Source organism: Anguilla rostrata, chromosome 13, assembly GCF_018555375.3.
Source record: "Anguilla rostrata isolate EN2019 chromosome 13, ASM1855537v3, whole genome shotgun sequence".
Classification (NCBI taxonomy): domain Eukaryota; kingdom Metazoa; phylum Chordata; class Actinopteri; order Anguilliformes; family Anguillidae; genus Anguilla; species Anguilla rostrata.
This window is the reverse complement of record NC_057945.1, coordinates 32,385,379-32,409,160: the sequence shown is the minus strand read 5'-3', so window position 1 is coordinate 32,409,160 and position 23,782 is coordinate 32,385,379. Positions and strand designations below refer to the sequence as shown.

At 46.9% G+C, this 23,782-nt stretch overlaps 1 protein-coding gene across 5 annotated transcripts in view; it reads right to left on the bottom strand.

The window, feature by feature from the left end:
- Positions 1 to 226: 226 nt before the first annotated feature.
- The window catches only part of LOC135238376 (tyrosine-protein phosphatase non-receptor type 11-like), a 45,753-nt gene continuing 22,197 nt past the window's right edge, over positions 227 to 23,782 (bottom strand). For 2 of the 5 annotated variants that reach the window (XM_064306183.1, XM_064306187.1), the window contains exons 3-16: positions 12,270 to 12,464; positions 10,847 to 11,039; positions 10,142 to 10,261; positions 9,750 to 9,863; positions 8,553 to 8,649; positions 7,711 to 7,790; positions 7,449 to 7,604; positions 7,114 to 7,245; positions 6,809 to 6,963; positions 6,549 to 6,616; positions 6,128 to 6,279; positions 5,801 to 5,898; positions 5,305 to 5,417; positions 227 to 4,808 (exon numbers count right to left, since the gene is read on the bottom strand). In XM_064306183.1, coding sequence (XP_064162253.1) covers positions 5,333 to 5,417; positions 5,801 to 5,898; positions 6,128 to 6,279; positions 6,549 to 6,616; positions 6,809 to 6,963; positions 7,114 to 7,245; positions 7,449 to 7,604; positions 7,711 to 7,790; positions 8,553 to 8,649; positions 9,750 to 9,863; positions 10,142 to 10,261; positions 10,847 to 11,039; positions 12,270 to 12,464 — 1,645 coding nt within the window. In that variant the 3' untranslated portion in view covers positions 227 to 4,808; positions 5,305 to 5,332. Of the gene's footprint in view, positions 4,809 to 5,300; positions 5,418 to 5,800; positions 5,899 to 6,127; positions 6,280 to 6,548; positions 6,617 to 6,808; positions 6,964 to 7,113; positions 7,246 to 7,448; positions 7,605 to 7,710; positions 7,791 to 8,552; positions 8,650 to 9,749; positions 9,864 to 10,141; positions 10,262 to 10,846; positions 11,040 to 12,269; positions 12,465 to 23,782 lie in introns of all 5 variants that reach the window. The other 3 variants (XM_064306184.1, XM_064306185.1, XM_064306186.1) reach the window with 3 other exon arrangements.

Sequence of the window (23,782 nt, the reverse complement as noted above, 5' to 3'; positions counted from 1 at the left end):
GACAGCTGCACCTGGTTTTAGCATTTTATGGATATTGATCTGCCAAACTAATTTGTGGCGGATTGAATTATATTTTATACCAGCAATACATAATGGGGAGACAGTCATACGATCATAAATAAAAATACTTGAAGTGTGTGTGAAGCGCTCCTTAAAATAAAACAAATAAATAAAAAGCATATCAAGTCAACTTCGTGTGGAATGAGACAAACATTTATGTTTACGATTATTTGTGTAATACGTTTTTGTTTTCATTTATTGATTCATTTAACATTTTTTCAACAAGTCATTGCATCAGCAGTATTGGCTGAGACAGAAGGCATTAGGCTTAGCCAGTGCAAGAAGGAAATCGTCTTCATCCAAGATGAAGACTCGGTCAGCACACCACAATGCAAATACAGGCATATTGCAACCCATAGAGGAGAACCATTAAAAAAAAACATCATCACATATTTCATATTCAAGTAAATTCAAGGAGACAACAGGAAACAGAAAAAAAATGAAAAAAGACAGTCTTCAAAACACTTGGTTTGGTTACTGTTTCTACACACACGTAATTAATTGACAAAAATATTTTTTTAAAAGGTGTGGCAAAAGCATTCATTCAGAATACAGAATTGATAATTTACTGAATAAATTTAAAATGCTGCGCAAACACCTAAAGAGGAAGAAACTACAAATTAAATGTACAACACTGACAGGCATATAGCTCGCAGACCAATCAAATGAATCTTTTACAGCAGATATGAACATTCTGGTAGCCATAGATAACCGCATTGCAGCTATGGTTCAACAGTTCCAACACAGACAAAATTTCAAGTATTGAAGTCATAATGTATTCCAACATTATAATAACCTGACCTTCCCATTCACACAAAGGTAAAATCTCAATAGAATAATAACATTCAAGCATTAAGTAGTAATTAGTACAGAAATGACATAGCACTGCGATTCTCTGACACAGGCCTGGAGGAAGATGGCTGCTCGGTCAGGTTTCCATTACTCAATGCTGTCACAGTGCTCATAATGGGCCATTTAAACTAAGATTCGCACAAACCATCCAGCCCCGAAACGTACTTTCCTTTAAAATATTTTATGGTTAGCATTTTAAGATTCTTATTTTGAATTTAAGATGTATCTTTAATAAAGAATGTTTAAGTTCATCTTTTAAAATCTCCCACTGCCATACACTTTCTGAAAAAAAAAACTGAAAAATATTTTGTTGGAGAGATTTTTTTTTTTTTGCTTAAAAAGCAGTGCTAATCACAGAAATCACATTTCATATAAAATTTCAATTAAAAAATTGGGAAGATACAAAATCAGCCCAGACCAACGTCAATTGCCTCATCCAGGCAAAAATGAACAGGCGATAGCCCTCAAAATCCCAAGTACCCATGAAATGGCTACACACACTCAGTGAGTCATGACACACATTCACAAATGCAATAAGCAATAACCACGGGCAGAACAATACCACAAGCAATACCACCTGACCTGCTCAGCTCAACCCAGACATGGGCCAGGGCAATAGCATTCCTGTGAGTCTTGTACCCCTCACCCCCACATACATGCACACGCACACAAGCGCACACACGCATGCACACACACACACACACACACACAAATGCACATACACACGCACACAAATTCACACACACACACACACACACGCACACACACACGCAGCCTTGGGTGGAGGGGGCATAAGGGCAGATTCCCTCCATCCTGTCTAGTTTACTGGTGCACTACTTCACCAGCTGAACCCTCCAGAGGACAGGCCTGGCCAGGCTTTAGCCATGGTTCGAGTTTTACGGTTCACATGAGCCCAAGGGAAGGCCAGCTTGCATCTAACACTGGAATGGCTTTGGATAGGCAAAGGGGACATTCAGTTTTACAGGCAAACACAAATCAAGTTACTTAGATATAATATATGAAATAGTCACCACTGTATATCATTCTTTTAAAAGTCATATGGCTGTAAGAAGGTTCCTTCCACATTCAATAGTGTCCACAGTACTGAACGCTGAAATTTCAAAGAACAAACAAACAAAAAAAAAACCTTAACCAGTCCTTTATCGTAAATATACCCTACCACCAGTACACCATACGAGTGCAGTGTACACAGCCACCTTATGAAACGGACGAACAATACATTTCAAAGACTGATTGCAATGAAGGACGTTTTTGTGGCCTGGATAAATATGTTCAGCTCTCAGGTACATTTCAGTTCCAAGCACCGCCTGTTTCAAATGAGAGGAAAATCTTCCTGCGAAGGAGCAGTATTCCTGCCAGGCAAGTTTTTTTTTTTTTTTTTTTCCCATAGCACAGATTAACACAGATACTCTGAAAAATCACATGACTGCAGTCATTTTATGGGAGTTCAGAGTCCTTTGACATTCATAAGTTACCTTCAAGTGGAAAAACAAATTCACACCTGAAACACCTTATGAAATGGCCTCCAACGCAAATAAGAATGTATATGTAAGAAACCTGATCAGTGTCCCGAGACAGAGTCACCTGGGGCTGCACACAACTCAGCTGACCCTGCGGCAGTGGGCCCTTCTCCCCCATTCCCCCTCTCAGCTGCTACATAATGTCTATAAGCATAATGTACGCAATGTGTCTCCTACGCTTTGTGACTTGTATGTAAAAAGCTGGGACGGCAGACTGTCAACACGTGTAGCCATGACAACCCATTCTAACGTGACAAGACACTCGACCGACTTGACCTGAGCCAACAGAGACGCAGGGATCTCTGAAACCTCACAGGACCTTGCACGGCCTCCTCCGTTTCTCTGACACCTTCAGCAGTGCTTGCTCGCCTATTTGCACACCAATCTTGGATTAAAGGCCTTCTTGTAACTGATCAATTAAAAAAAAAAGAATCTAAAAAAAAATCCTGCTCCTTGATTTTGGGCCGTCCAGGGCCATCTGTCCATATGAATGGGTTTAAAGGCTTCTCTTGGCTTCTCAGGAAACTGAGACCATGCAACAGATGTACCACCAAGGGCGTTTTACAGAGTCATCTTACATTATTCACACAGGGCATACCCGTGAAGGGATTACCTTTTCGGTTTACTTTTTCTTTAGATATCTGCCTTAGAGGGCACGTCTAGGTTTTCCTCCTTAGGGAGTACACAGATGAATATACACACAGTTATATAACCTTACATTGTATAAGTCCCCTGCAATAATCAGACTGACAATTAAGAGGAGAAAAGAAATGGATTTAAACAAGGGCAGTGAAGGTATAAAAATGACTGAACAAAAGTACTAAGGAGAGACTGTTTAGGGCTGAACTACCCAGCTTCTATCATCCGCGATGTCGGAGACCTGCAGTAAGGCAGATATTATCTTTCCGGGACCGTATGCTCTCTATGTAACACTGTAATAGCTGAAGCAGTGTACGGTCAGATTTGGAACAGAAAAGAAAATTTCCTCACCTCAATTCTACTATGTCAGGATACTACAGAGAAAATATAACTGGGTCTATTTGCTCCAAGACTCATACTTCACATACTTTGATTTGACCATCTCTACCCAGCCAAGTTCCATTTTGTTTGTGCTGCACTTTGGGCACTGAGCTGGCACATGCAGGTGGTACTGGGGACATATCGTGGGACAGTGAAAGCGAGAGGTGGGGGTGTTTGGGGCATCAAGCAACTCTAAAAAGAATTCCCTAGAAGCTGCAGCTAGGCACTGCCACAGTACTGCAAAACATACACACACAGACACACACACACAGTCACACAGACACACACGCATACGCACAAACAGACACAGACACACGCACACACACACAGACACACAGGCACACACACGCGCACACACAGACACACACAAATACACACACACACACACACACACACACACACACAGACACACAGAGTCATCCAGTCACAGACACACGCACACACACACACACATACACACAAACACTCAACTGGCACACAAGGATTATTGGGCATATTAATTACTACATGTTACAACTGTTACATTTTCTTTCTTTTTTTTTTCTTTGCAAAAAAAAGTGCAAATTGCTGTGCTTCTGCTCCAAACGTTTCTAAGCAGGATTTGGAGGTTATCAAGCCAGAGGTCTTTGGTTACAGTAGATGTGTCAGTTAGGCAGAGCCGACTCACACAGAAAGAGCCATGCTTCATCCTTTGCTTCCCAAGGATACACTATATCACTATAAACACACACACACACACATGCACACACGCACATACACAGACACTCACACAGGCGCACGCGCCCTCGCACGCACACATATCAAATATACATATATAATTCATATATTTATAATGTACTTATATAATCATATATATTTTTTGCTATTTTTTCCCCACTTACAGAGCATTCAATAGAAATACAACAAAAAAAAAAGAATAAACCAGTAGTTTGGCTATTTTTAAAGATCAGTAAAACACAGACAGCTTATTCTTTACACTGCTTAGCTTTTTGTTGTGTGTATGTTTTTTTGTTGTTGTGATTTTTGCTTTTGGGTCAAGAAGGGTCGGTTTGGGGCAGGGTTAACAAATTGTTCTGCAGTATAGGCACTTCATTTGCGAACGCAAGCCAGTGAGATGGAGACAGATGGACAGACAGGAGGGAGGTGCCCTGTGAAGGGAGGGGGCGGCGGTCACCATGCTGTGTTGCTGGGGCGACTCATTCCTTTCTGTGATTGGCTGCTGGGACCCTACTGTCCTCAGCTCTTGCTGCACTTTACTGGGGTCTGGCAGTCCATAAGTCCAGAAGATCCTCCAAACCAGCGAGATGCCATCTCCATACTGCGAAACTGCCTCTACTGCAATCAAACACAAACACACACACAAGCGCATACGCACACATAACCACACACACACACACACACACACACACACACGCACGCGCACACACGCGTGCACACACACACGTATGTACACACACAACCACACACGCGCACACACACACACATGCACAACCACACACACACACACATTCACACATTAAAGCACAATTGCATCAGTACTAAACAACCAGACACATGCACATGTGTGCGTGTGTGAGCTGGAAAGGGAAAGGAATAACTAAAGTAGTCATTACACCATAAATATGCATTATTGTACGTCGCTTTGGATAAAAGCATCTGCCAAATAAATGTAATGTAATGCAATTATACACTTTAAACTGGTCTCGAAATGGAAAGGACAATTCTCTCTGTCTTATTCTCTCTGCACATTCCCTCACAGCGCTCTACCAGACCACTACCAGAAACCGCCAGACCGCCACCAAAATGGCGCTGGTTCCGAAAGGACACTCACCGAGAGGCTGTGGCCCCGCCCACGTGACTCATCTCCTGGTGTTACTGCTCCCAGCAGGCTTTGGGTTTTTGATGTTCAGGTTCTCGTAGACGGCTGAGGAGTCGTCGTGCACCCTGCGTTTTATAAGGGGGGGTAAGGGGGAAACAGCCGCCACGGTCACAGAGGCATTCAAACTCAGCGGCTGAAGAGGAGTCCTCCATCACGGAAGATTCCGGATTACCCAGCGTCACGGCTTGATTATAGTGTTTACGGAGGCATTTTTGTCTGGAGTTATATGATGCCTAACCGCTTCACAAAGAAGTTCAGAAAACATTTTTGCACTATTGTAGAACTCATTTGAGAGTTTGCGTGCATGACATGCATGTGTGTGTGTGTGCGTGTGTGTGTGCGCTTGTGAGGATGTTTGTGTGTGCGTTTGTGTGTGTGTGCGCGTGTGTGGTTGTGTGTGTGTGTACGCATGTGTTTGTGTGTGTGTGTGTGTGTGTGTTGTACTCACGCAGAGCAGGATCGTGAGCTGGTCATGTTGGCCTTCATCTTGGCGTTAGTCTGTGGGTACTTGATGTTGGAGTACTCCCTCTCCTTCGTTTTATTTCTCTGAAACATAAATAATAATAATAATACATTTGATTTTGTACTTTGTTGAGATACACAGAGAATCATTAAGGGAAGAGACAATGCAAAAACAGTTAAAAGAAAAGAAAGATAAAAGATAATGTATACGTGTTTGCGTGTGTGTATGTTAGATCTCTTGCATGTACACTAGCCCAAATTAAAACAGGTAAATATGAAAGTTAGGAAAAAGTCCTGTGCACAGCTCCCGTACCTGCTCCTCCTCCAGCCTCTTCTGGGCCGTGTCGATGTACTGCTGCACCGCCATGTAGATGAACTTGTACTGGGCCTCCGTCTGCACCATCCCCGAGCGCTGCCGGCGCACCATCTGGATGGTCTTGGGGATGTCGATGTCACAGTCCAGCCCTGGGAGGAGAAAGGCCGAGGGGGGGTCAAAGACCGAAGGACGAAAATGCGAGAGAAGGAGACATCTGCTCTACAGTAGGCTAACAGCAAATTACTCTCACTGCGCTACATGTGAACGGCTTACAAGAACCAGTACAAATTGCTCTGGGAGTTATTTACAAGTCCACTATCTTGTTTGCAGTACACTATCTTTGCCTTCCATCCAAAGCGACAGGTGTCTTGGGAATGGGTAGACTGGAGCGAAGAGATGGGGGGGGGGGGGTCTTTACCTTGCCTGCTAATGATGTCAATGAGGATGTCAATGACAATGATGGTGCCAGTCCTCCCGATGCCTGCACTGGAAGAAACACAGAAAAAAGGGAAATGAAACTGAAATGGATTCTTCATTTTTGTTAGAGGACCATTCTGTTCACAGGAATAATGACAGTAAGTGTGCAGCACGCCTGGGGTGGTAGTCAGAGAACACTAAGCATGATAACTACTGTGCAGAAAGGTAAAAAAGTGGAGCAGAGAAGGTTTTGGGTATTACCTGCAGTGCACCACTATGGGGCCGGTGTCCGGGATGGAGTCCTGCGCTCGGTTCACCTGCTCCAGGAAGCTCAGGACCCCCCCGGGCTCGTTCGGGACCCCGTGGTCCGGCCAGCTCAGGTACTGGTAGTGCCAGATGGCCCGGGGCGGCTCATCCTGCGAGCAAAATCAGGTTAACATCCTCCGGCTCATGTCCACTGTGGAGAGGACAGGACCTCTGAGCTGTGTCTTGTGACCCAATACCGTTTTCTACCCTGGGTCAATGTGCACTGAACACAGAGAGAGAGAGAGAGAGAGCACCCTCACCCTGTCCAGGCACGTGATCTCCAGCTCTCTCTGAATGTAGTCCTGAGCCGGCCTCTCCGCCAAGTTCCTCACAGTCAGCACGCCAAACTCCTTCGTGCCGTCCACATCCGGCCAGTAGCGCACACACTTGTTCTGTGGGTGGGTGGAAGGGGGGCATTTACAGATAAACATCCCATAATAGTCCAACAGCAAGCAGTTCTGACAAGCAGAGGTAGTGAGGTGAAGCAGAACTTCAGTCGTGACGATAACAAATATATTTATCGTGACAGTCACATTGGCCAATTTACTCCTTTTGGACCAGGGTGGAGATAACAAGCCTAGGACCGCGACCCTACCCGCCCCCTCTCCATCTCCTTGGTCGTCATGACGATGACATGCGTGTTCTCCTGGTACACCATCTTCCAGAAGTCGTTGACGGTGTTCTGCAGGCAGCCCTGGGTGGCGATGAAGACCTTGCACTCGTCCGCGAGGTGGCCCTCCTCCTGCTTGCTCTGCGGAAGGGGAGGGGAAAGGGCGGCGGTCAGCTTCCTGCCGCTCACGCGCGAAGGCGCACGGTCAGACGCGCTGGCGAGGGCGGTCACGGTCACGGTCACGCACCCTGATGTAGTTGGCGTTGATGTAGTCGGAGCCGGGCACGTCCAGGTCCACCCCCCTGAGCTCCACGCGCGTGGTGTCGACTAGAACACGGAGAGAGAGGGGCGTTAGCACGCTGTGCTGCTCACTGTGAATGCCCTCTCCACGATTAGCGACACAACATTCACTTTATTTACGTACATATAAAGCGACGTGTAAATTATACAGTAAATTCCTCATTTGAACTCACTATTAAATCCTTTAATATTTAATAGTGTTATCAATAGCAGTATCCAATAGTATTAATTGGAAAAATGCAATCACTTGCAAACACGTTGTTCTCTTGATGTACTTAAAACTTTTTTCGACATTTTATTTGTCACTACGTTACTATTTCACGTCCAGTAGACTAAATGAACTGATAATCAGGACGGAGTGTGGCACAGTGGGTAAGGAACTGCGCTTGTAACCGAAAGGTCGCAGGTTCGATTCCCGGGTAAGGACACTGCCGTTGTACCCTTGAGCAAGGTACTTAACCTGCATTGCTTCAGTATATATCCAGCTGTATAAAGGGATACAATGTAAAGTGCTAAGTAAAAGTTGTGTAAGTCGCTCTGGATAAGAGCGTCTGCTAAATGCCTGTAATGTAATGTAATAATCACATATGTCACAATCATTCCACTAGTAACAGTGACATCGGTGGCCATGAGGACGGAGTCAACATCATCACAAAATGTTGACGACATCACCACCTACGGACATACATTTAACCGCATGCACGTCTGTGTGCTGTGCGGCTCTCAGCCTTCAGTGTAAGCCTACTGTACATCACAGCGGGGCCTGCGGGGGGCGCCCTCCTGACTCACACGGCAGGATGTTCTTGTATCTGTTCTTGCTCTTGTTTTCCGCCTTCTGGCCCTCCTTCCTGGGGTAGAGCAGCTTACACTCCTGCTGCTGAAGCATCTGGAGACAGGGAAAGACGGAGGGAGGAAGTGAATGAGAGGAGGACAAAACTGAATGAGAGAGGAGAAAGAAATCACTGGTTTTGACAGCATGCCATTTTCGATTTTACCAGCTAGTTTGATAATTCAATTGAAAACTGCTGATTCATTATGATTCTTTGCTCTGATAAATTCCCCATTATCTCCCTAATACCTTTTAGCCTGGGTAGGGGGCAACAGCAGTCTATGAGCAGGGGGCAACAGCAGTCTATGAAATGCCTTCTACAGAGGACGTACATCTACAGTCACTAATGCACGCCCAGTACTCAGAAATATACACACTTGGCTAATAAGTAAGCTTGGCTAATGTTTCATGTAACAAAAGCAGCCAAGGATTCATTCATTTGTGAAATCCACATTGCATCAAAGCATTAAGTCACCTTTAATTCCAATGTGGTTCACTCAATCTGTGTGGAAATGATGCTCTGGGACTAATCTCACTGATAGTTTCCATAGTACCATAATCATGATTCCTCTGGGTGAACAGTGGAATGGAATGGGGGGTCTCTTTTGCAAGGAAAATATCTGGAGACCACTATGCAGATGATTCATTTCACCCTTCATTAATTGTGTTGCTGAATGTTCACAAGAGAAAAATAATCAAGAGGGCTCCCATCCAGTGCAGCGCCCCCTGGAGGATATATGATGACTGTAAATTTTCCTATGTAATGCCCATTATGATGACTGTGAATAAGCACATAATATTCAGAGCACAAAGTAACAGACCCTACATTTACAGTAACAGAACATTGCAATTGCAGGTAACCTAAATTTTACTCGGCTTTAAAAAAAAATTCAAATTCACATTGAAATTGAAAACCTCAAAAACAGGTATGTCTCTGCCTCCTCAAACCTGTGTAGTTAAATGAAGTGGGAGGGGTCCCCGCTATACTTAATTTGCCCATGTGAAGTGACAGACACATCTTAATAAAATATAGACTGCACCGTGACCTGGTTTACCATTTAGCCTTATATGCTCTATCAAAGAACTAATTTACAGAGAACAGGGATAACCACGTAGAGTCTTTCCCGGGCATAGCATTGCCCCCATCGCACACACACCTCAAACTCCTCCCAGAATCCTTGCTTTGGTTTCTCCGAGTTGTCGGCCACCTTGTTCAGCTCCCGCACCCTGTTCTCGATGTTCGCCGCATTTATCCTGGTGGCATTGAAGGGCTTCCGTAAGGAAAGAACAAAAAGACATTAGACTGGCGCAAGTGTACTGGAGTTCCGTTTAGTTCGACAAACTAAAAATTTTGTAAAAGAATTGCAAATGTAACATTTTACTGTATGCAGTTAGGGTTCCATTTTAATTTTCATATAAGACCTTTTGTTAAGCAGCGCGTTACACAGAAAAGCTCTACACATTCAGTGCATTGTATGAATGTGTGGTAGTCATGGTGACGGGGAGCGAGAGGCAGCAACCAATCACAGCACTGAGCCTCAGACCGCACCTGTTTGAGGTGCACGACTATCCCGCTCTTCTCCACCATGGGGTTCTTCTTGTAGTGCTCCACCAGGTCTGCCAGGGTGTCGAACCTCTCCCCCCCGCCCACGTCGTATTTTCCGTCCTGCTTGAAACATCCTAAAATCAGGGCGTGAACAGTCCAGCAGCCCGGGGCCAAGCAAAGCGCCGCCCGCGTGCAAGCATGCCTCTCTCAGCCAGTAAAACCACGATAAAAATCACACTCACCGTTATCATTCTACTTCAAAGGAAACGTTAGCTGATTATAATACGCATAAAACATTTACAGACGGGAAATGATTTGGTATCAGGTATTGGTTGACCTGATACCAAATCATTTATCTTCCTGATAGAGGATCACTGGTCTACCTGACAGTGGATCATTGGTCTAACAGACAGTAGATCATTGGTCTAACCTGACAGTGGATCACTGGTCTACCTGACAGTCGATCATTGGTCTAACAGACAGTAGATCATTGGTCTAACCTGACAGTGGATCACTGGTCTACCTGACAGTCGATCATTGGTCTAACAGACAGTAGATCATTGGTCTAACCTGACAGTGGATCACTGGTCTACCTGACAGTGGATCACTGGTCTACCTGACAGCGGATCATTGGTCTACCTGACAGCGGATCATTGGTCTAACAGACAGTGGATCACTGGTCTACCTGACAGTGGATCACTGGTGTACCTGATAGCGGATCATGACGTGGGTGACCTTGGTCCTGCGCTCCACGTTCTCCTGCTTCTCCTCGTTGGTGAGGACAGACAGGACAAAGTCTCCCGGCTTGCTCTGGCTCTCCCGCACCAGGAAGCTGCCGGACTTCCCCTTGTCCATCAGCAGCTTCTCCGCGTCCCGCCCAGAAAGGTGACCGTGGTACCACCTGGGGGGGAGGGAGGGCACAACCCGTCACCACGGTGACAAGCATTCAAAGAATTATCAGTTCTAGAAACAGTTTTGCTATGAATGAGAAAGTTCTTGAGAATTTGAGAAAGTTTATTTATAATGTAATAAGTAAAATGCATGCACGTGTATAATACAACTAATGCATTGTGTTAATGTGATAATTGATTTATGTTCGGATAATAATATCATCCTTCCTCAGTCATAAATTCCTTTCAGGTCATTCTATTCTCCTGGTGGCAGAGGCAATCTGCCTGTAGGTGTTGCAGAGAAAACACCAGATGGTTGAAATTCCACATTGATTTCCACATTTAATCATAGTTTAACTTTTTCCCGCTTTCGCCAGGTGTGGAATTTCAATTCAATTTAGGACAGAGTGTGGCACAGTGGGTAAGGAACTGGGCTGGTAACCGAAAGGTCGCCGGTTCGATTCCCGGGTAAGGACACTGCTGTTGTACCCTTGAGCAAGGTACTTAACCTGCATTGCTTCAGTATACATCCAGCTGTATAAATGGATACAATGTAAAATGCTATGTAAAAAGTTGTGTAAGTCGCTCTGGATAAGAGCGTCTGCTAAATGCCTGTAATGTAATGTAATGTAATGGTGTTATGGGTGTGAAAAAACTGATGAAAGTAAAAAAAAAAAGTATCATAATATCTGAAACGTTCATTGCAAAAGTGCAGCATCAGAACTTTTTAACACTAATTCGTTATATGCAAAAATAGCAATAATTGGAGGATTTTTGCATATTGGATACATTCTGAAAATTCAGTATTGCGAAACATTTCTTGATTTCAGTCATTAAATAAGCCTCTGCCAAATATCGTCCTATAGGTTTTCACTCCAACCCAACCAAAGCACATCTCATTCATTCATATGCAGCTAGAGATCTCACTGAGCTGCTAATTAGTAGAATCAGGCGTGCCAAATCAGGGCTGAATGAAAACCTGCAGGACACTCCAGGCAACCACAGGTTCCGAGGGTGTAAAAGGATCTGGCCACCAGGTGGCAGCATTTCTCAGAAGAAAAAAAACCCTCAGAAGAGCCCCATCCACAGTGAAGTTCCGAGACAGAAGGAGTCTGGCCTCTGGAAGGTACCTCTCAGACGTGGGGTCCTTGCAGTTGAGGGGGGTTAGGGGGGGGCGACCGTACCCCTCGGAGGTGGGGTCCTTGCAGTTTAGGGGGGTTAGGGGGGGGGGTCGACAGTACCTCTCAGAGGTGGGGTCCTTGCAGTTGAGGGGGTACTTGAGCTCGATGATGTCGCCGTTCTTCTCCCGCAGGAGGTCGTGCTGCTCGGTGTAGTACTGCACCAGCTCCGCCAGCGTGGCGAACTTCTCCCCGCCGTACAGGTCGTAGTAGTCCCCCGTGTTCTGGATCTTGATGTGGGTGACCTCATCGTTCCTCCTGCACCAGGGGAACGAACGCGGGACACATTAACACCACAATGGACCAAAAAAAAAAAACAACTGGAAAGCATTGGAAATGTTTGTAAAAAGCAGTCAAAGTAAGAATAGTCCCATATCCCCAAAACACCCACAAGCACTTTCCTTATGACAAAGGAACTGTAAAAGCACCTGAAAGTAGCCACAGCACCGTCACTCCAAAAACAAAATTATCACGCGAGAGGAAGGCATAGAATCCTCACTTTCATTTGATAGTCACCCTATTAAAATGAGTAAAATGAATGCTCTTTAACACATGGAGTGCCAGTAATAATTGTTGCCCAAAACTGTATAGCCACAAGAACGTGCAACTCTGCACAATAAAGACAATCTAGACTGCTTTTTATTTAATTTATTTTTTATATAACTCACTTATCCTCTGCTGGACTAGGTCATTTTGCAAAAGCAGCTTTTAAAAGTGGGATGATTCAACTTCAGTATCACAAAAGCAGAGGAGCTGAATGAGACTACTGTAGCAGGTGAAAGGTTTGATACTTCTGGGTTTCGCACAGGAACAAGGACATAGCGTTGTGTGGGAATGCTCTTGGGGAACTGCAGCACACAGCGCCAGGGCCGCAGTCAGATGTGGCCTGCCATGGGACCGCACGTCCACAGAAATTGCTAGATCGAGCTTCCCCTCGGATTTAAAAGCCGTGTAATGGATATGTGAAACAGCACTAGCCTGTGCAGACTGCTGTGCTGTTTCCAGGCCCAGTGAATCAGCTCTACCTTTTCTTTAAAAAAAAAAGTAGAGCAGAGAGGCCGCCTTCCTTTCACATTTTCCCCTTTATTCAGCATTCACACAGGCAGACAGCAGAGAGAGAAACAGATAAAGGGCAGCAGGTCAGAAGGTGCCGTAGCGGGGTTCGAACCCGCGCCGGGGCGGGGGGATTCACAGGTGGCGTAAGAGTCGGCCTAGCAGACGCGTGCGACACGTCTCCCCCAGATCGCCTCCGCTAGCCGCCGCCGGGCGCGAGTCAAACGAACGCCCTCGCTGCTCGAAGGCCTACGCGGCACGGCTCGCGAGGCAGAAGGGGGGCGGGGCGGGGCAAAGGCACCGGGGGTGACGGTGGTGCAGGGAGAAGACGAGGCATGAGACTCCGCCCCCACACAGGACCCAAAAGGTCGCTTTTGATCTGATGCCAGTCAGCGCAGGCTCTTCTTCTTCTTCTTCTTCTTCTTCTAGAGAACGCGCTTTCCAGCCGCTTCATTGGAAAGGATGATTTTCACATCAGCGGCAGCAGAGCGTCAGAGCCTCGGTTGCACAAGGCGTGCGGGTGTTACATAACTAACGAAAAGGCCGTCTGAGTGAAAAATGTTGGCTTTTGAGTAACGTTTATTTTTAAGTACTGCCGCGCCAGGGCGTAGAAACCACACCGGCAGCGCAGAGAGATGTCAGGACGCCCACACAGACGGGCGGATTCGCGTACGCTGCAAACCGCGGCCCCGCGTCGCAGGCCCAGATCTTATCGAGCGCGCACGACACGAACGTCAGCGCCAAAATCCCGATCAAACACGTACTTCCAACAGCCTGACGAACAGCAAATACAGAAAACAATACAAAAAATCTCACTCCCCCCCTCCCCCCCGTTTCTCCGTCTCCAAATTCATTTTCTTCCCTAAATGTTTTATCGAAATGAATTACAGATCGAAAGCACAGAAAGTTCTCTCTCTACTGTAATTCTGCACTCATAACTCTCCCTCCCCCCTCTCTCTCTCTCTCTCTCCCTCCTCCCCTCTCTCTCTCTCTCTCTCTCCCCTCTCCCTTCTCCCCCCCCCTCTCTCTCTCCCTCCCTGTAATCCACTTCTCGCTGAGCAAACTGCATTATGGACGCGGCTTTGAGGAGTGAGGAGCGAGGCCTTCCGCCCTTTCTGTGGCGTAACGGCCGACGGCGGGCGAGAGGATGCGCGGGGTGACGCCGCGCGCGGGGCGCCGTGATGTGATTTGCGCGGGTTCGCGGGGGGAGAGGCGGGCTGACGAGTCTGGAGCTCTCCAGCGAAAGGGAGGGCTCCACCCGGCCCGGGCCGATTGGGCCGCGGGCTCGTAGCGGCGGCTTCCTCCTCCTCTTTCTGTTCTGCCTCGCGGGCGGTTGCTACGGCGACGGCAGTTGCAAAGCGGCCTCGGACAGGAGAGCCCCGGGCCGGGTGGAGCTCGGCCCTTTGCGACCGGCCTGCGGCTCGTAGAGTCCACAGGCGAGGGGCCGGGTCAGACCCGCCCGTCTCCCGGGCTCGTCCGGCGACACTCCGGAATCCGATCACATCCCTTTCGCCGGGGAGCTCCAGACTCGTTAGTGCTGAACATTTAAACACTGAACACTTAGAGATCCCAGACTCAACATCCTGCAACATGCACGTCACCAGAAAGAAATGAACACTAAGGCAATCGGTTGAATAACTGTACAGCTGTATCAATGGGAAAATTATTACACCGTTTAACATTCAAACATCATGAAGCTCTGCCCAGTATAACGAGGAGGACGAAGAGGCTTCATTTGTGTCCTCTGTAATGCTCGGGTGAGGCAGGCAAATTCAGAACATTATAAATTAATCACAGCCCCCAAAACCTGCCTCAGAGCACTCCTCCACCCTGCCCCAAATCCCCAGCCTCCCCTCTTCACTGGCGGTCTCTTCCTTTTCTGCTCATCTGACCCCTCGGTCAGTTACTGGGGCCGGGAGCCCACCAATGAAAACACTGTTTTCCCGCGGTTCGCATTTTTTCCCTGTTTCGTCACGCTGGCCTCGTGGCTTCCAGCCTCCGCGCTGAGCTTGGGGGAGGCCTGGAAGACGCAGCTGCGCTGTCGGCCGGAAGCCTTCTCAGCTCGGGGGGGGGGGGGGGAACGCCTCGCTCGCTTTCATCCTGGGAAGCAGCGCGAGAACACCCCCCCCCCCTCGCAGCGTTCCCGGTGAAGTGTCAAACGGACCGCACAATCGCGCCATTGAGCCCCCCCCCCCCGCCTACCCACACCCCTCAGAGTGCTTCCCACCCAGGGCTCAGTTACACTAAGGGGGAGGGGGCGGGGGCATCTGTGGGTCAATGTGCAAAAATATCCAGAATGAGGGAATGTGAAATGCGGCCTGTCAGTGAAAGACTGCATTTGAGGAAAGTTCATTCTCGTCTTCTCTGGTGCTGTCTAACTGATGTCACCCAACAGCTTTCCCACATTCATCACAGAAATCACTGGGAGAGTATCCGGACGCTTACACCACTCTATGAAGAACAAAGACAAAGTATAACTGCCACACCCATCTCACCTCCACCCTCGTGATTTATTTTCCTGCTGAAGGACAGCCATTGGCCCAACAGATAAACAGATAAAAGGCACATTGGAGGTTTCTGGAAATCTTTGTCCATCTTAACCAATTAGATTGGAACATATTTCTCGACCACTCCATAATTGGCGTTAAAATTCTAAGTAGGAGATTAATCAGTACCTGGTTTTTGGGTCCTGACTGACTTAACCAGCCAAACCTCAGTAAAAAAACAAATAAATAAAAGAAGCAAACATGTTTAAACGATTGGTAGGATTTAATGGTTTTGTGTGCAGATTTGACCAGCGAAACTTGGGGAAGAGGCAGAATCGGTTCAACATCCCACAATGAACAGAGCAGCAACATCTCATCAGCTGACCCTGGACTTGACTTGGATCCAGCTGGCACAGTACAAATCTGATACTGTTAAACTCAGTTTGAAACAGAACTTGCTGCTTGGCTTCTAATGGGAATTTAATAGTCATTTTGAAGAGCTGTGGAGGTAGCATATGTGCTGGTGTTATACGGTTGTCTGCAGTAAAGAATCCACAGTGGAGCCGTTATTCAAAAGCCAGTTCAGGCATCACACTTTGCGAAATGAAATATATCCGCACCGCGTACCAGGAAATGGATACCTGTTACCGGCTTACTTCCTGGGGAGCTGGACCATTCGGTAGAGATAAGTGCTATGACCCGGCAGGTTTGAGTAGAAAGGAGGAGGCAAAAAGAAGCACGAATTCGTCTCTTACTCCAGAGCGGAGAGGCGGCTTCGACAGCCACATCGTGCGCTTCCACGGCTGCTTTAAAGCATTAAAATCCAGACTGCGCTCGGTCTGATGCAGAACAAAACAGAACATTATCTGCCGCTTAGCGCTGATCCCCAAAACTGAGCCCTCTCCGCCGGGCTCTCCAGCGCTCCCCCGGGGGCCCGCGAAGCCCGTCACAGAAGCTCATTACACCTGGAAGTGTTCAGTGACTCAGCACATGCCTTCTGCCAAAGATAGAGAAGAGTGTGTGTGTGTGTGTGTGTGTGTGTGTGTGTATGCATGTGTATACCTGTGCGTGTGTGCATGTATAAATGAGTGTGTGTGTGTGTGCTTGCATGTACATGTGTATGCGTGGGCATGTAGTGGTGTAGTGTGTGTGTGCATGTATGTGTAGTGTGTGTGGTGTGTGTGTGTATGTGTGTGTGTGTGTTTGTGTGTGTGTGTGTGTGTGTGTGTGTGTGTGTGTGTGTACGTGCGTGTGTGTGTGTGTGTGTGTGTGTGTGTGTGTGTGTGTGCTCAAAGCTTAGGTCCCCTTGCTGCACAGGGTTCCCGACAGTAAGAAGAGACAGCTGAATGTTTCCTAAAGGCTGCTGCATACATGTGTCTCAGACATACATAAGAACATGTAACAAGGCGAAGCAGTGCTGCGCACTGCACTCCCTGAAGCCCCTGTGTGCGTGGGGGAGGTGAGCTCAGACCCAGCTGCAGGGCTGGCTGGTGCGCTGTGTGCTCAGGGCGTGGGAGTTCAGCATTCGCCCAGCAGCACTCAGAAACGGCAGGCTACCGCGGGTCAGAACGCCCAAACCCCATCGGCGAGCAATCGCAGCGGGCTCCGGCACTTCTGCCCCCAAACCCAAACCCGAAACGACTGTGAAGCAGAACTGAGGGCTCAGAGTGGGTCGCCTGTGATGACCCGGCCCTCTCCGCTACGGCCCGAAACTACACTTCAGCTACCGGATATGGCTCTAATCTCTGTGTTTTAGTACATATGTCCATGATAAAAATGGAAAATTTTATTAATTAAATTTAAATTTAGGGCATAAGTTCGCGAAAACACGCATAAATATAAATATGGGTAAAGTTATAAATATGGTGGTGTACAAGCAAATGTCACAGATGCTCTGACCTGATCCTTCTCCCTTTGACTCCCTGTGATATCGCATTGTGTCAGGGATCCCCAACTATTATGAACAACCTGAAAAGATGTAAAGATTTGAATGCATGAAACTGCCGATAGTGTTTCACCGATTTTTGAAACTATTTTATTAGTTGTTGTATTCTGAGGAATTTACAGAACATAGAAACCAGCCCATACAGCTCTCTCTCACCTGGCTGAAACGCTCAGAGAAAGCAGAAGGGCTGGGCTGTGCTGTGCTGTGCTGTGCTGGGCTGTGCTGAGCTGGGCTGGGCTGGGCTGTGCTGGGCTGTGCTGTGCTGTGCTGTGCTGTGCTGTGCTGTGCTGAGCTGAGCCGAGCTGGGCTGTGCTGCGCTGTGCTGGGCCGGCCGCCGCGCTCAGAGTGCTCCAGACACTGTCGGCGGCCCAGCTGCATGCCTGCGGTCGGTCGGAGCGCGTGGGCTGAGGTCTGGATCGAGTTACGTGCAGCGAAACCTCACCACAAAGCCGCAGGGTGACGAGCCCGGCCCCTCACCCCCCCCCCCCCCCAAACAGAAACACACGGAAGGAGGACAGATGCCCATTTGCTCCTGCTCCTGTTGCCCACTCAGACAGACAGCCTAAAACAGTCACCCAAAAAACTGATTATGATGTCAGGGTGAATACCTGAACACCACCAACCTGACCCTGGCCTGGCCAATTTCAATGCGAATAGCCTGACACACCATACTATGCTAAGCACAACTCACAGAGAGAGCAGCTTCCCCTCAAAATGGACTTCCCTTCCAAAATGTGCACCAGGGAAATTCCAGTTAGAATAAGAGGGGCTGATATGCCCTATATAAAATAATAATGCGGGATTTCTCGAATATCGATTCCTAACTCAAATAATGGCAGAGGGTTCTCCGCTCAGTAGACTTTATAGCACTCTTCAATGGTAAAAAGGGTATTTTTTATTTTTATCTGCAGACAATAATACAAGCCCCAAGAGCATGATACTTGCAGTGACCTTCTCTTTACAACAGTCCTCCTAAAAGTTTAATTAAATTACCCACCATGATGTAGGACAAAATAAATCTGCTCCCGTTTAATATGAAAAGTACAATACCCTCCAAAAGTATGTTAATGGTAGAGTGAAATATGCTATTCTGACATATACTCAGAGCATTTGGTTTTGAGATCAAAAGATTAATATGAGACAAAAGTACAGGTAATCAGATTTTATTTCATGGTATTTACATGCGTACATGTATTACCATTTTACAGAAACAGATTAATTTAAAAATGAATCAAAGTAAGGAAGTCTAACATTTGCTAGTAAAGTCCTTAAATGCAATAACTGCATCAAGTCTACAACCCACTGACATCACCAAACATTTGGTATCTTCTTTAAAATGCCTTTACAAGCCTTCACGGCTGCCACTTTCGGCTGAATTTTTGTTTCGGGCGGTTTCTGTCTTCTGTCTCTTCTTCAGCAAGTTAAATGCATGGATTTAAATCAGGTGACTGACTTGGCAAGTCAAATCTTTCCACTTTTTCCCCATGGATGAATGCTTTGGTTGCCTAGGCAGGGTGTTCGGCATCATTGTCTTACAGCAGGATGAAGCGCAGGCCAATGAGGTTGAAGGAACTTCTTTGTACATAGCCAGGAAAAAAAATCTGTCTGTACACCTCCAAATTCTCCTACTCTTTCCATCCTCTGTTACATCATCAATAAAGATGTGTGAGCCTGTTCCAGAAGCATCCATACATTCCCAAGCCGTGACACTATCTCCTCTGTATTTCACAGATGAGGTGGTCTGCTTTGGATCATGGGCCGTTCCTTCCTTTGCCCACATTTGTGGCTCTCCACGGCTTTGGTAAAGGTTTTCTTTGATCTCATTCAGCCGCAAAACTTTGTTGCAGAACTCTTCTGGCTCGACTCTGCATTGTTCAATGAATTCTGATCTGGACCTTTTCGATTCTTGCTGGTGATGAGAGGTTTGCAGAATATGGAAGTACGGTAGCCCGATTGCGCAAGTTGAAAATGAATCATTTTTACTTTTACTTTCCCCATTTGTTTTCCCCTCCAAATAAGAGGTTTAGAGGAACTGCACTTGTCTGAGGTAAACAGAATCTGTATCTCGAAGTGACTGACATGGAGAGAAAAAAAAACACAAAAAAAAATCTTGACAACGAAGCAGGTGCTTAAAATACTTCCAGAACAAATAGAAATGACGGAAAATAGGTGCAGGTTGAATTGTGCTTACACAGCAAAAATAGCACATTTCACTCTACCGTGAACACACTTTTGAAGAGCGCTGTATATTTACCTTGGCATTCACGCACTCGGTTACGATATCGTGATCATTTCAGGCCCTCAGCCCTGCATGTGTAGGTGCTTGTTCCTTGTCCGTCAGCAATTTTGAATGTCACTGCGTTTTTCCAGTCTTTGAACTTTATCTTAAAACTGAGAGCACATAGCCATTTGTTTCCCTTGCTTACCATGCTTCACTGTGGTCTTTGCCTCTTAAGGTCCGTGAGATTCGAAGCCAATATTTCCAATCGCAACAAGGGTGTCTTTAAGGGGTATATTTACTTGAATCAATTGAATCATTCTAAATTGTATTGGACTCCTACCACAATAGGTATAAGCAACAATGTGTATTCACCCACATTTGGCTAATTGTCTCTTTAAATGAATAATTCAAACCAAATGAATGTGTTTGAATTGACCTGTTGTATTTTCTAAGCAAAATTGAGCTGCATTCAATGCATCTTTTTAACGTAACCTCCATCACTTGGTTGGAAGTGAATAGCAGTTATTTGACTGAAGAGGCTCTGGCCAAGACAGTAGTTGCAGTAACCCGACTGCTAGCAAAGAGCGCAGTGCGTTCGTCATTACACCCCAGCAGCGCTCTCCGTTCGGCGAAGGAGGAAAAAGCGCCCCCTACTGGTTCGCCAGACCAGACTCACCAGCGCTTTATGTGGGTTAAACGGGGAGCCGCCGCGGCACGTGTTGGGCGCGAAGCCGCGCGGACGTGTTCCGCGGGCGTGTTCCGCAGCCTGGGGGGGGGGGGCGGGGGGGCGGCGGGCGTGAGGGCCCTGCCTCGGCATGCCGCTTCCCGGGACATTCTGTGCCGGGGAGGCGCTCGAGCTGGCCCCCGAGGGAACTGCGCACACGCCAAGGTCAGGTCGGCCTATCACACGCCAGGCATTCCCCAGCCGCACCCCCCCACCCTCCCACAGCAATGCCTCTGCTAATTACGGCCAGGCTTCAGTGTCAGGCCCACAGGGTGTGTAATCTGGACTCAAATACACCGATCGCATAAATCCACTCATATCATCCGGTAATCGTCCGACTGTTCCGTTCCTCTTTTTCGCGTTCCCAGTTCTGCACTGGGCAGTTTACATTCTGCTGAACACAGTAAGACTTTTTCTAATAAAAATCTAAGATTTATGAAGCACGTAGGACTTGGGCTGTGTAAATGTGATGTGTTCAGCTGGAAGACCACCGGTCACCTTCCAGAACGTTCTCTTGAAAAAGGGCGAGAGACGGTGGCGTCCGTCCCGGTATCGGCGGTGCACCTGGGGGGTGGGGGGGGGGCAGAAGGAGCAGAGACAGATGGGCTGGGAGAGGCGGTAAGCTTGCCAGGGCTCGCAGAAGTGTTGCGCTGGGGCTGTCAGTGTGATTTAATGTGGAGTCTGGGGGGGGGGGGGGGGTGGGGGGGGGGGCGGCGATGGCGGTGGCGGTGGGTGCTGGAGTAGCGGCCTTCAGGGCCGTGTTCTTGGAAGCACTCCTCCTGAAAAACTACACCATCTTTTAAAAATACAGATATCCCTTTGCTGTCATCGCTGCAGTATCTGGGGTGTAATTTCCTGGGTCTGGAGGCCCCTCTTCATGGAAAGCGCGGAGGCTTATCCCCGACTGCCCTGCCACGCGGCGGTTAAACTTAGAAAGAAAAAAAAAACGGGGGGGCAAGATATACCTGCTGAACCTATAAAAAGACTCACTTCCATCTCAAGAAAGATAAACTGACCAATTTAAACTCATGACAAAATTAAATTGGAAGATGAGAGAGAAGGTGACCTCTTAATGCACTCACCCTCACTGTTTCTGCCCACAGGGCATTGATTTAATCATAGTCTGCAGTCCTTGTGATCTCATTTGGCAAAAAAAAAATACCAATGAGAATTTATTTTTTATTTATTTTTCTTTTTACCAAAAACTGACAAACAGGCAGTGACTGGTAATTCTTGATTGTGTTAAGACTAGGGTAAAGATTAGGGAGCTGACATCAAAGGATCATTTCCTGATCTGCAGCCAGAACCCTCTCATTAGATCACTGGTATGTTCTATAAGGAAAGATTAAAAAGTTAGAGAAATCCAAATGACAGACTGCAAACGACTCTATCCAGCAACAGCAACCACGGCAGATACAGCAGGCAGCCGCTCGCAAGGCAAGTCTTCAAAAAGATCAAAATAAAAGTAATCTTTGCAACTACAGTCAATGTTCACCATAGAGGTGGCTCCTTTTGGTGAGTGGCTACTGAGAACTGAGAGTTTCTCGCTCTATGGTACAATGTGGAGCAGTGGCACAGCCATGTACAGTGTCCCAAAGCAGCCAGCAGCACCGCAGATGGCACTCGGGCAAAGTGGGACGTGTGTGCCCCTTGCAGACAGGGAGAACCTGGGGCGTTAGGGGTATTGGAAGGCACTGGGTGTGTGGTTTCAGTGTCGCCTAGCGACTGTATCTACCCTGACTGGCCCGTCGTGAAGGCAGAGTATGATAAGCTACTAAATCTGACTTTGCCATTCCAGTCATTCTCAGACACCCCATGCTCGACTCACATTAACTCCACGCCCCCCCGTTACCCTCTCACCACACCTCAGCCCACCCACACCGACCCCCCCCCCCCCCACCGCAACCCAACCACCCCTTGTATGGAACATGCTTTGCATTCCAACAATATGCACAGCACGTCTACACACTCAAGCCTTTTCCCCAATTTATTATACTCATCTATGTAATCTATCAATGTAATGTAATATTTTCCAAGATTAATGAGAGCAATAACTCAATAATCCTCAGCTCCTAAAGCCCATCTCCTCTTCACAAACTTTTTCCATTTTGATCTACGTTCACGTAATAATTTACATCCATGGTTCGCGTGTGTACTTGTGTATTAGTCTAATAATCCAAAGCACACATGTTGAGCTGCTGCTAAGCGTGTCAGGATTTCTTATTCATATTTTGACACATGGAAGTTGAAAAAGCTGGCAAACACTGGAAGGTGTCAAGGTTTTCTGTGAATCTGCCCCTGTTGAACTCTCAGTTATCATCCTGAAATAAATCATTATATGATATATACTGTATGTAACCGTTGGCCTCATGACCTTGTTGTTGACTTGCAATTTCTAATATAAGAAAGATGTTCACACATCAAGCCTCCTTCATTAGCTTTCTCATCTCTTGGATGTATTGACATTAGTTTTAAAAATACACCTGTTTACATTGGCTTTGTAGTTGTCTGCTAACAGAACGGCTCTTTAAAACTGTGGGAAATCGTCTGGTTAAAAGTTTCCAGTTGTAGTCCTAGCATGTTGACCCAATAAGGTGAAGGAAGGAGAAAGCATGACCCAATAAGGTGAAAGAAGGAGAAAGCACGACCCAATAAGATGAAAGAAGGAGAAAGCACAACCCAATAAGATGAAAGAAGGAGAAAGCACAACCCAACAAGATGAAGGGAGGAGAAAGCACGACCCAATAATATGAAGGGAGGAGAAAGCACGACCCAATACGATTACAGAAGGAGAAAGCATGACCCAATAAGATTGCAGAAGGAGAAAGAATGACCCAATAAGATTGCAGAAGGAGAAAGCATGACCCAGTAAGATTGCAGAAGGAGAAAGCATGACCCAATAATATTGCAGAAGGAGAAAGCATGACCCAATAAGATTAAAGAAGGAGAAAGCACGCACGGTGAAACGCAAGCCGGGATCAACGAGCCGCTCCACCGGTCAGCACGTCTGTTTCTGGCACCGACGAAACCTCTGACCTTCTCAGCGGACCCGCTCAAAGTCCCCAAAAGCCCTCCAAATGGAGTTTCATTTCTATTTCAGTAGAGAAACCAAGACAGACCAACACCGGCCGCTGTCTCTGTTTCATT